A 13,012-nucleotide genomic window follows, 5' to 3' on the forward strand; every position below is an offset into this window, starting at 1 on the left:
ACAGTATGTGTTTGTTTTAGTCGTGTTAGTGTTGTGAAGGTTTATTTAAAACGCTCACACTTTATCTGTTATATTGATGACTCCAGCATTAAGGTCGTTCAGCGGAGCGTATGTGTTTGTATTGTAACACTGTCTCTGGAAACGAAGGGAGGGAGAGAGAGAGATGATTTTGCCAGTTACAAGTTAGTGTAAGATGTGTAACAGTGAACTTGGCTGTGATGTGAACAGATCCAAATTGATGGAGGTGTTTTGTGCAGTTATTTTAGCTCTTTGTGCACATGCAGTAATTATTATTATTGAGTCACTTGAGAAAAAGTGACTCTATGTAATCGGTCAGTGTTAGTCTGTCCGGCCGTCCGTAGACACCACCTTAACGTTGGACTTTTCTCGGAAACTATCAAAGCGATCGGGCTCATATTTTGTTTAGTCGTGACCTCCAATGACCTCTACACTTTAACGATGGTTTCGTTGACCTTTGACCTTTTTCAAGGTCATAGGTCAGCGTCAAAGGAAAAATTAGACATTTTATATCTTTTCTCGGAAACTATCAAAGCGATCGGGCTCATATTTTGTTTAGTCGTGACCTCCAATGACCTCTACACTTTAACGATGGTTTCGTTGACCTTTGACCTTTTTCAAAGTCACAGGTCAGCGTCAAAGGAAAAATTAGACATTTTATATCTTTGACAAAGTTCATCGGATGTGATTGAAACTTTGTAGGATTATTCTTTACATCAAAGTATTTACATCTGTAGCCTTTTACGAACGTTATCAGAAAAACAAGGGAGATAACTAGCCTTTTCTGTTCGGCAACACACAACTTAACGTTGGGCTTTTCTCGGAAACTATAAAAGTGACCGGGCTCAAATTTTATGTGAACGTGACTCATTGTGTTGTGAATAGCAATTTCTTCCTGTCCATCTGATGCCTCATATAATATTCAGAACTGCGAAAGTGACTCGATCGAGCGTTTGCTCTTCTTGTTATTATTGTGATCATTTTTATGCGCCTAATCTAGATATAGCCCTAGGCGCTTACATATTAATTTCTGCCGTTTGAAATGGAATTTTTTACAGACAGACAGACAGACAGACATTTTTTACACACAATATATAACGCATTCACATCGGCCAGTAAAGCTCAGTAGCCTATTAGGCGAGCATTCACCTTTCACGGCCTTTATTCCAAGTCAAACGGGTATTTGGTGGACATTTTTATCTATGCATATACAATTTGGCCAGGAAAGACCCTTTTGTCAATCGTGGGATCTTTAACGTGCACACCCCAATGTAGTGTACACGAAGGGACCTTGGTTTTTCGTCTCATCCGAAAGAATAGCACTTGAACCCACCACCTAGGTTAGGAAAGGGGGGAGAAAATTGCGGCCTGACCCAGGGTCGAACACGCAACCTCTCGCTTCCGAGCGCAAGTGCGTTACCACTCGGCCACCCAGTCCATAATTGGACTGCCTTTATATGTTTAGTGATGGGATTAAAAGAATTAGTGATGCAGGGAACCAATTGTATTTCAGTTGGAGAGCATAAACACAGAGAGGGAGTTCACATACCAGGGGAAGCCACCCAACATTGAATATCATCTTGCCCGCAAGGAAGAGGAATTTGAACTCATGGCGGTAAGTTTAGTAGTTTTCATTATTTTCTGTGCATTTTAAATCTGCTTTACTCAGTGAAAGTGTGAATTTTTGTCCCCTTTACTCAGCGAAAATGTGTAATTTTGCTCTTTTTGCTCAGTGAAAACTAGTATCCAATGTGTGAATTGAGAACCAGAGTCAGGCATAAGATTTTTCTGCCAGTTGCCATTTTGAAAGATTCAGAAATCCTTCTTTAAATCACCAGATTGCATAATTTTGCATAATTCTTTCTATTTTGTCACACCTTTTTTCAGACTTTGTAAAAAAACATTTTGTGTGTATACAATTTTATGATCTTATGCATGAGAGAGCCCAGACATGAGTGTATGAGAGAGCCCAGACATGAGTGCATGAGAGAGCCCAGACATGAGTGCATGAGAGAGCCCAGACATGAGTGCATGAGAGAGCCCAGACATGAGTTCATGAGAGAGCCCAGACATGAGTGCATGAGAGAGCCCAGACATGAGTGCATGAGAGAGCCCAGACATGAGTGCATGAGAGAGCCCAGACATGGGTGCATGAGAGAGCCCAGACATGAGTGCATGAGAGAGCCCAGACATGAGTTCATGAGAGAGCCCAGACATGAGTGCATGAGAGAGCCCAGACATGAGTGCATGAGAGAGCCCAGACATGAGTGCATGAGAGAGCCCAGACATGGGTGCATGAGAGAGCCCAGACATGAGTTCATGAGAGAGCCCAGACATGAGTGCATGAGAGAGCCCAGACATGAGTGCATGAAAGAGCCCAGACATGAGTGCATGAGAGAGCCCAGACATGAGTGCATGAGAGAGCCCAGACATGAGTGCATGAGAGAGCCCAGACATGAGTGCATGAGAGAGCCCAGACATGAGTGCATGAGAGAGCCCAGACATGAGTGCATGAGAGAGCCCAGACATGAGTGCATGAGAGAGCCCAGACATGAGTGCATGAGTTGAAGAAGTCATTGCTTGTTGCAGCTGCATCCGGTGGAAATAGCCCGCCAGGTGACACTGCTGGAGTTTGACCTGTACCGCGCCATCCAGCCATCAGAACTGGTGGGCAGCCCCTGGATGAAGGAGAACAAGCACAAGACTTCTCCCAACCTGCTCTCTATGATCCAGTTCTCCACTGTGGTCAGTGCAATATCTTCTTTTTCATGGTTCTTTGATTGTTCTGTGTAAACTGTAGGTATAGGTATAGGTGGTAAACTGTAGGTATAGGTGGTAGGAACAATGAGTAGACTTCACTGTCTCATCGTTACATTCCAAATTGTGGTTGGGTCTGTTATAATGCATGTTCCAGCAGAAAGAATTCGACAAACCTTAGGAAAAAAATCAGAGAATCATTGTTGTATTTGCTCTTCATGATGTATTAAATGTGGATAATAACTTTTACTATCATCTTTAATCAGCACCTTCCAGGTCGGATGGCTATCCAACACGTGTATTTACAGAATTGATCGATTACGCTCTGATTACGTGGAAGAATTACATTTTTAGCTCAGTCCATGTTATGAAAGGTTATCTTCTTGCAGTTCACATTCTGGATGGAGTAAGATTTTGCCTTTCCTTTGTGAAAGAATGAGATTTTAGCTAAGTTCACATTCTTTGCTTGCAGTTCACATTCTGGATGGAGTAAGATTTTGCCCTTCCTTAGTGAAAGAATGAGAGTTTAGCTAAGTTCACATTCTTTGCTTGCAGTTCACATTCTGGACGGAGTACGATTTTGCCCTTCCTTAGTGAAAGAATGACATTTTTAGCTTAGTCCATGTTATCTTCTTGCAGTTCACATTCTGGAGTGAGTAAGATTTTGCCCTTCCTCAGTGAAAGAATGACATTTTAGCTATACGTTCACATTCTTTGCTTGCAGTTCACGTTCTGGATGGAGAAGTGCATCGTGGAGACGGAGAACATTGAGGAGCGTGTGGCAGTAGTGTCGCGCGTCATCGAGGTCATGATGGTCTTCCAGGAGCTCAACAACTTCAACGGCGTTCTGGAGGTGGTTAGCGCCCTCAACTCGGCCCCTGTCTACCGGCTGGATCACACCTTCAAGGTAAAATGTCAGCCTTTGCGTTGGGTCAGATGTTTTCTGTTGTTGAGATGGGTGAAGTCAAAAGTTCATGCTTTTATGAGTGTCTGATTATTTTCTGCTGTTGACATTAGGGAAGTCTTACTGAGTGAACACAAGCAATGTACTGTTATCACTATCAGAGAAATGAGGCAACAAAAGGGACCTCGCGCCCCCTAATTGGCGTAGAGGCGCGTCCCCCGGGTGGTGGATGGGGGAGCCTTCTCTACTAACTTCTTCTCTCGATGCCGTGAACCTAATTAGGATCTTTTTCTTGTTTCTTCTCTATTTCTGCCTCCCCAAAGTCCTTTTACTTTCCTTTTCTCACCCATAAAATTCTTCACTTTTTACCCTTGTTAAGTGGTTCTTGTATAGAATATAGTCAATGTTTGTAAAGATTTTAGTCAAGCAGTATGTAAGAAATGTTTAGTCCTTTGTACTGGAAACTTGCATTCTCCCAGTAAGGTCATATATTGTACTACGTTGCAAGCCCCTGGAGCAATTTTTTGATTAGTGCTTTTGTGAACAAGAAACACTTAACAAGTGGCTCTATCCCATCTCCCCCCTTTCCCCTATCCCATCTCCCCCCTTTCCCTCGTCGCGATATAACCTTCGTGGTTGAAAACGACGTTAAACACCAAATAAAGAAAGAAAGAACAAAAGGGACTAGACAGACAATACCGTTAACAGTAACATCATTCAGTCATAAAGATGAAATGAGTCATAGGTTGGTTACAGTATTCTTAGAAAGCACTGGATATTAAAAGCAGGTTGTTGGAACTGAGTTGGTGTTCAGGAGGTATTTAAATTTGCAGAAGTGTTTCCTTTCATGTCTCAGTGATGTACATTTTTCTAGCAGCCTTTAGGACAATTGTCCTGAAGACTGAAAATCAATAGGACACAGTGTCCTGAGATTGCAATTTCAATAGGACAAAAACACGACTCGTAAAACCGCATTTAAAAAGATTTTTCAGTTTAAATTCTTCCACCTTCCGCGACTGTCATGACTAGATACTCAAAGGATTGAATCACATTTCAAAGTTATTTGAACAGTTGTCGGGTTTTTTTCACTGCCCATCTGTCGACAATGTTTTTCAGGTAGGCATCTGACCGTTCTGCGGGTCCCTCAAGTTTTGCTTTCAGGATCATGTCCTGGGTTTTGACACACAATCGGTTTCTTCGAGCCGTGCACATCAAGTTCTGTGCACTGAATCCTCTCTCAATGATTTATTGCTGAGCCAATGAATGCACTCGAGGCACCATATGGGTTCGGTTTTCTTTTTTTCTTCTTGATCCAACTTGAGGATAAATTAATTCAAAGAATCAGATCCCATATGGTGCCTCGTTCACTCAACAAACTGGTCACACGCAGTGCATACTTTCGCTTGGCAAAACCGAAACCAGCTTTCCTCACGCAGTGTTTACTAAGTTTCGCTTGGCAAAACCGAAACAAGCTTTCCTCTTGAAAATTGAACAGTCCGCATGTCCGCTTCATTGTCAAAAACGATCGGACCCTTGACCACTTCTTCTGTAGGTTAATCGGACCTGTGTCCTGCTGGGGTTAAAGCTATAGGTCCTGGGGAAATTGGATTGGTCAGAGACCGGAGACCGACTAAAATGTACATCACTGATGTCTTCAGAACTCGTTATAAGGAACTGGTATGCTAGCTGTGTAAGATATTCAACACAAATTGTTGAACAGCGCTTTATTTGAACTAATGTCTTGATGTTAACAGGAGGTGCCCCACAAGTACATCCGAGCATTGGAAGAAGCTCATGAGCTGAATGCTGATCACTTCAAGAAATACAGTGAAAAGCTGCGCTCCGTCAATCCTCCTGTTGTTCCTTTTCTGGGTCAGTCTTTTTACATTTAGTCAAGTTTTGACTAAATGTTTTAACATAGAGGGGGAATCGAGACGAGGGTCGTGGTGTATGTGTGTGTGTGTGTGTCTGTCTGTGCGTGTGTGTGTGTGTAGAGCGATTCAGAGTAAACTACTGGACCGATCTTTATGAAATTTGACATGAGAGTTCCTGGGATGATATCCCCGGACGTTTTTTTCTTTTTTTCGATAAATGTCTTTGATGACGTCATATCCGGCTTTTTGTAAAAGTTGAGGCGGCACTGTCACACCCTCATTTTTCAATCAAATTGATTGAAATTTTGGCTAAGCAATCTTCGACGAAGGCCGGACTTCGGTATTGCATTTCAGCTTGGTGGCTTAAAAATTAATTGATGACTTTGGTCATTAAAAATCTGAAATTTGTAAAAAAAAAATTTTTTTTATAAAACGATCCAAATTTACGTTCATCTTATTTTTCATAATTTTCTGATTCCAAAAACATATAAATATGTTATATTTGGATTAAAAACAAGCTCTGAAAATTAAAAAAATTAAAAATTATGATCAAAATTAAATTTTCGAAATCAATTTAAAAACACTTTCATCTTATTCCTTGTCGGTTCCTGATTCCAAAAACATATAGATATGATATGTTTGGATTAAAAACACGCTCAGAAAGTTAAAACGAAGAGAGGTACAGTAAAGCGTGCTATGAAGCACAGCGCAACCGCTACCGTGCCAAACAGGCTCGTCACGTTCACTGCCTTTTGCACTAGCGGCGGACTACGTTCAATTTCATTCTGTGAGTTCCACAGCTTGACTTAATGTAGTAATTTCGCTTTACGCGACTTGTTTTTTTCTTCCCTTGTTTTGAGTACTGTTGAACAAAATCAAGAAGCAAGAGTTGTAGGCTATTGGAACATTTGATTATTGACGAAACAAAAAGTAGATTAAATTACATATACTCTACCAACTCACATATAGCAATTTACCTCAGTTTAGTGCTAGGACGCTTGTACGCATCACCTTGGTAACAAGGGAAGCAACCCTAAAAAAAAGAATGGCCTTGACCCTTTAGAAGGGCCACGTGACCGGAGCCACTTCCCGTGTGCGTGCGCATAAAGCGCCGCCATGTTATCATTCCTTTCCAAGTGTTTACATGCGGTGGACGTGTGTCTGATTACGCTCGAGCTTCACAGCTCACGGTTCTGCTGTTTACTTAGCAGAAACTGTTCACCTTGGTTCCCGACCACTCTCTCTACCTGCGGCTGTCTTGGGTGAGATTATTCCAAATTATTCTGCTGTAATTTGTTCAGTCTGTACGTCTTTGCCTAAGTTGGTCGTCTTTGTTTTGTTTTGTAAACAAGTTGACTTACTGGCTGTCATGTCTGACAGCGGCAAGAAGAAGAGCTTAACGAAGCAGGCAGCTGCTGAGCACTCGCCTAAGAAAGGCTCTAGAAAGCCTAAATCTTCTAGCGTTAAGATTTTTGATCCAGCTTCTTCTAAATCGTTCGATGTACAGATTGATGCACCCTCCACTTCTTTACTTCCCCCCTCCATGCCTACTCTGTCGGCGGTGAAGGGTTCGGAGGCTGCTAGTAGTAACCCTGTTGTTTCTCCTGAGGTTTCCTCTATTCTGTTGACTCTGAGCGCGCAAATCAACGTTCTGTCTGCAGATCTCAAATCCACGCAGGAGGAGTTTCTCACTTTACCGCAGGGGGTAGGAGATTCTTCTTCTCTCGCCAGGGTGAAGGTTCCCCCCTCGGCGACTGTGACAAGGGCCGACGTTCACGCTTGTCAGTCTCCCGGCGATGGGGGCGTTCCCTCGCGTGATGTTTCCTCTTCTGGCCACTCCGGCCATAAAGGTATTTATGCCTCACCAGTAGCGGGGTTCCCCCGCCAACGTGAGGCGCGTTTACCGGAGAAAGTATCCCCCCCGTTGTACGGGCAAGGGGAGAAGTCCCGACCCCCTGCCTATTACCTTCCGTTCTGGCGGTCGGGTAGAGCAGGGAAGGGACCCGGAAACGCGAAGGGATCTGTTGTTGTTGTCCCCTTCCGCATACGAGTTGGCGGCGACACAACAATCTCAGCTTCCGGCCAGGGGGAAGGAAACCGTCCGTAGGGAGTCACATCGCGGGTATAGCATCCCGCATGTGGCGTCCGTTCCGGTTGATGTTCCGGTTGACTATCGTAGTCAATACGTCGACACTCTTCCGGGTAACACGGATGTGATGGATGGACAGTCGGATTTTGGTACTCCTCTACATGAGGAAGATAGCAATTTCCGGCTACCATTCAAGCTGCCTCTCGCACTTGCGTCAGCGGCGGAAGTGGCTTTTCGCTACTTTGAGGAAGGGGTGGTGTCTACGGCAGGTGTGTCCGTTCCGCCACCTTCGGCTTTGGGAGATTTCCAGTCGCCGGAGGATGATTCTCACTTCTTTCGCTTTCGGGAATCTCCGTCTGTCGCTTACAAGATGTCACGGGTCTTGGGCAAGACCAAATCTCATGCCCATATGCGCGCTGATACAGTGCCGCTTTTGGTAGCACATGGTGCGGCACCGGATGTAGTCAAGCCTTGGCTTTCGTCCTCTCAGCAACTGACTTCTGCTGTCCAATCTGGCCGAAAGTTTATGCTGAACTCTCAGTCAGTCAATCTTATTGACTCGTTCGCTCTTCCGCGGGCTACACTTCCGGTGACTCCGGAATTAGCTTCTCTCCGCGAAGACGGTTACAGTAGGGACAGAGCTGTTCCTTGTTCGGAGCTTACTCTTTTGTCCTTGGAAGAAACGGGCAGATCTTTGCTGGAACTGTCCTCCTTATCGGAGAAAATCCAAAGAGCCCTCTCGCGTTCTATTTCTACCTCTCTTGTTCCGTTTGCGGTGGAGAATGAGGTTGCTACTTTGCTCGCTACGTTGGCGAAAGTGTTTGCAGAACAAATGAGCCTGTCGGCTAGGCTTTATGCATACTCAGTGCATTCTCGCAGGTCTGCTTTTCTTGCTGGATCCAAGATTCAGGATAAGGTTACAATGGAGGCTTTGAAGATTTCTCCTTTCACGGAGGGTGCTCTTATTTGGCGGCCCTCTCTTGAAGCTCTCCAGAAGGAGACGCGTGACGCTCGGGATTTGGCAATCTCCAGGATCGCGCACGCTGGGTTTGTCAACCCACAGACCAAGCAACATGGTCCCCCCAAGACACAACAGTCTGCGTCTGCTCAGACCTCGTCTTCGAGGGGTCGGGGCAGTGGTGTCCCTTACTCTAAGAAGGATCAGTCTTTTGGCAAGTCGAGGGGGTCGAGGCATAAGCCCCACCCCCAATAATGCCCCCCCGAACCGCTAGTCCCCACAACCCCCACCCTTTGGGTGGCGGGCGGCCCCTCCAGGGTCATTCATCGCTGGTTACTCAAGGTAAACAGCCAGTGGATTGTGGGGGTAGTGCGTTCGGGGTTCCGGCTGCCCTGAGCGGATGGCAAGGCTCCTCTGACAAGAACGCCTCCACCTTTTCAGCCTCCAGCCAACTCAGAGGCGAGTTCCGCCCAGAGACGAGTTCACGTGTGCGTTCTGACTTTTCTGCTCGGGCAGACGGAGTGTATGGCTGCGTTAGGGCCCTTAGGCAGAGTACACAAGCTTCCTTTTCTCCATCTGGTAAAGGGCAAACACATTCGGCTGAACACGGACAACATGTCTGTTGCAGCCTAAATAAACCGTCAAGGTGGTTCCCGCTCTCATACTCTTGTCGGTCAGAGTTGCGTCCAGGTTTTCCCACAGGCTCCCGGTGTTCATGTCCCCGTTCCCGGACCTGGAGGCCTGGAAGGTCGATGTGATGGAGATCGACTGGTCAGGCCTCGTTGCTCACGCCTTTCCCCTGTTTCAGTCGCTGGGCAGAGTGCTGAAAAAGGCGGAATTGGACCAACCTTCTCTGGTGCTGATCGCCCCAATGTGGCTGAGGCAGTATTGGTATCCGGATCTCTTGCGTCTCGCCGTCGGTCCTCCCATTCTTCTAAGTCAAAGAAAGGGAGAGTGGTTGCAACCGAGAAGGGCAATCCACCACGACAACCCTCAGTTGCTTCGGCTTCACGGCTGGACACTGTGCGGGACTCACTGCGCTGCTCAGGCGCATCAGACTCCACATTACTGTTAGTTCAGAAAGCGCATAGAGAATCCACCGGTTCTGTTTACGCTTCTCATTGGTCTGCTTGGGTCAGTTGGTGCACGTTAAACGGAGTCAACCCTACTTCTCCTCGGTCCATGCAAGTGGCCAACCATCTGTCGTGGTTGGCGTCGCAAGGAAGGTCTCCTTCATCCCTTAGAGTGAGGAGATCGGCAATCTCTTCTACATTAAAACAGTTGGGACACACCATTAATCTGGGTGGCGTTATTGCTAGTGTCCTCAAGGGCTCAGCGTTAGGGTTTTCTAAAGAAAAAGCCCCTTTGCCTGCCTGGGATCTCTTCCTTGTACTTAATTTCTTAAGGTCGCAAGAGTTTGAGCCCTTGCATGCTGCTGGCCTGCCTAACCTGACTCGGAAAGCTCTCCTTCTTGTTCTGTTGGCCACAGTTAGGAGAGGCAGTGAGATTCACGCTCTCTCAGGCATTCCTAGGGATATGGCGTTTGAAGCAGACGGTTCTGTAACTTTGCGGTTTCGTCCTGAGTTCTTAGCCAAAAACCAAAAGCCTGGACAAGTTTCCCCTATTATTAGGATTCCCCCTCTCAGTAGGATTCTTGCTCTGGGTGATCCTGACATTGTTAATTGCCCGGTACGAGTGCTCAGCAGTTATCTGACTCTCACGGCTTTGTTAAGATCTAAAGAACAAAAACTCTTGTTTATATCACTTAACACAGCTCGTAGCAAAGATGTGTCTGGGGTTACCATAGCCAGGTGGGTCTCAACGCTTATCCGGCAAGCGTATGATTGGTGGCAAAACCAGAAAGGGGGGGGGGGGGGGGGCAATCAGTCCTTCCTCTCACATCTGCTCGTACACATGAGGCAAGAGCTTGGGCGTCTTCCCTGGCTGTTCTCAAATCCGGAAGGCTGTCAGAAGTCCTCGAATCCTCCTACTGGAGGTCGGAGGACGTTTTTCTGAATTATTACCTGCGCGACGTTGCCAGCCAGCGTCAGGATGGGAGTAACGCTCTACCAGCTATGGTAGTGGCGGGGCAGGTTTTGCCTGCTTCTTAAAGTGAGTTTCTTCCCACCACCTATAGTAGCAATCTGCTATATGTGAGTTGGTAGAGTATATGTAATTTAATGACAAATTTTAGTAATAAATTTTCATTTGATTAATATACTTACCAACTCACATATCTGAGTCCCTCCCTCCTACCTCGCTATATATATATATAGAAAAAAGAAAGGCGGTTTTTAAATCGCTGCAAAGGGAATGATAACATGTCGGCGCTTTATGCGCACGCACACAGGAAGTGACTCCGGTCACGTGGCCCTTCTAAAGGGTCAAGGCCGTTCTTTTTTTAGGGTTGCTTCCCTTGTTACCAAGGTGATGCGTACTAGCGTCCTAGCACTAAACTGAGGTAAATTGCTATATGTGAGTTGGTAAGTATATTAATCAAATGAAAATGTATTACTAAAATTTTTGATTTTAATGTAACTTTTCGTTTTTTCAATAATTAGACGTTCCAATGACATAAAAGTCTTGGTTTTTTAATTCTAAGTTTTGGAACATTAGCAGTTTTTTGATAACTTTAAGACAAAATTGTAATGTGCAAGTTGTCTGTTTTACTGATATGTTAGAAAATGACAGTTCTTACGTGATAGAAATGAGCAGTGATGGCATAGTGTAGATACTAGCCTGTGTAAGAAGCAAAAGGGAAAACTCCAACCACTTTCAGAGTTGTTGATACGTTTTCTGTCATGCATGAAGTAAATAATATGAGAAAAGAAATGACAGGTAATTTCCGCATTCTTATTGTACCTTTCTCTGTCATGTTTCATGATTTAAATTTGTTCAGGCAGATCAGAGAAAAAGCTTTTACCACACAGATTTTATGATGTGCAAACTTCTGTTGCTAAAATTCTGTGTAGGGAAACATCCTAGCTTTGGTTTGTGTGATGTGTGAGTTTTGCTAAGTTCCTGAATGTTTTCTTGTCCAAATTAAAAAAAATCAGGCTATGTGTTATAATTATTTTTCTTTTATCATGCTTTTACTTCTTTTACGTACATGTTTAACATGACAGCAATAGCAAACACAAATAAACTAAACTAAAGAATAAACTAAATGCATCTTCAAAAACAACAACACACATTAGACATACTGACACATAGCCCATATTCAGCCCATTTCCAAAATCTTGCAAAAGTACTTTCCATATGTGTTATAATTTGTGTGTGTGTGCTTCTGTTGATGCAGGTATGTACCTGACCAACATCCTGCTGACGGAGGAAGGGAACCGCGACTTCATCGTCAACCGACCAGAGGACCACAGCCAGCGGGCCGAGGGCTTCATCAACTTCAGCAAGCGGCGCAAGGTGGCCGAGATCACGGGGGAGATTCAGCAGTTCCAGAACCAGCGCTACTGTCTGCAGGTGGAATCCAAGCACAGGGTAAGGATAGGAAAGAAGAAAGAACAAGTCGCGTAAGGCGAAAATACAACATTTAGTCAAGCTCAGTCGAACTCACAGAATGAAACTGAACGCATTGCATTTTTTCCGCAAGACCGTACACTCGTAGAATCGTCTGTCCACCGCTCGGGGCAAAGGCAGTGAAATTAACAATCCAGAAAAACGCGGTAGCAGTTGCGCTGAGGAGGATAGCACGCTTTTCTATATCTCTATTCTTTTTAACTCTCTGAACGTGTTTTTAATCCAAACATATCATATCTATATGTTTTTGGAATCAGGAACGGACAAGGAATAAGATGAAATTGTTTTTAAATCGATTTCGGAAATGTAATTTTAATCATAATTTTTATATTTTTAATTTTCAGAGCTTGTTTTTAATCCAAATATAACATATTTATATGTTTTTGGAATCAGAACATGATGAAAAATATAATAAACGTAATTTTGGATCGTTTTATAAAAAAATAATTTTAATTACAATTTTCAGATTTTTAATGACCAAAGTCAATGATTAATTTTTAAGCCTCCAAGCTGAAATGTAATACCAAAGTCCGGCCTTCGTCGAAGATTGCTTGGCCAAAATTTCAATCAATTTGATTGAAAAATGAGGGTGTGACGGTGCCGCCTCAACTTTTACAAAATGGCGGATATGACGTCATCAAAGACATTTATCGAAAAAATGGAAAAATCGTCTGGGGATATCATACGCAGGAACTTTCATGAAAAATTTCATAAAGATCGGTCCAGTAGTTTACTCTGAATCGCTCTACACACACACACACACGCACACGCACACGCACACGCACACACACATACACATACACCACGACCCTCGTCTCGATTCCCCCCTCTATGTTAAAACATTTAGTCAAAACTTGACTAAATGTAAAAAGCAGTGCATA

At 44.3% G+C, this 13,012-nt stretch overlaps 1 protein-coding gene across 2 annotated transcripts in view; it reads left to right on the plus strand.

The window, feature by feature from the left end:
• LOC138953841 (son of sevenless homolog 1-like) overlaps positions 1–13,012 on the plus strand; it is a 44,416-nt gene that overhangs the window by 25,096 nt on the left and 6,308 nt on the right. For both annotated transcript variants that reach the window (XM_070325801.1, XM_070325802.1), the window contains exons 16-20: positions 1,532–1,633; positions 2,608–2,763; positions 3,500–3,682; positions 5,434–5,551; positions 11,899–12,092. In XM_070325801.1, the coding sequence (XP_070181902.1) occupies positions 1,532–1,633; positions 2,608–2,763; positions 3,500–3,682; positions 5,434–5,551; positions 11,899–12,092 (753 nt within the window). The remainder of the gene's footprint in view (positions 1–1,531; positions 1,634–2,607; positions 2,764–3,499; positions 3,683–5,433; positions 5,552–11,898; positions 12,093–13,012) is intronic.

Source organism: Littorina saxatilis, linkage group LG17, assembly GCF_037325665.1.
Source record: "Littorina saxatilis isolate snail1 linkage group LG17, US_GU_Lsax_2.0, whole genome shotgun sequence".
In the NCBI taxonomy this organism is placed as follows: Eukaryota; Metazoa; Mollusca; class Gastropoda; order Littorinimorpha; family Littorinidae; genus Littorina; species Littorina saxatilis.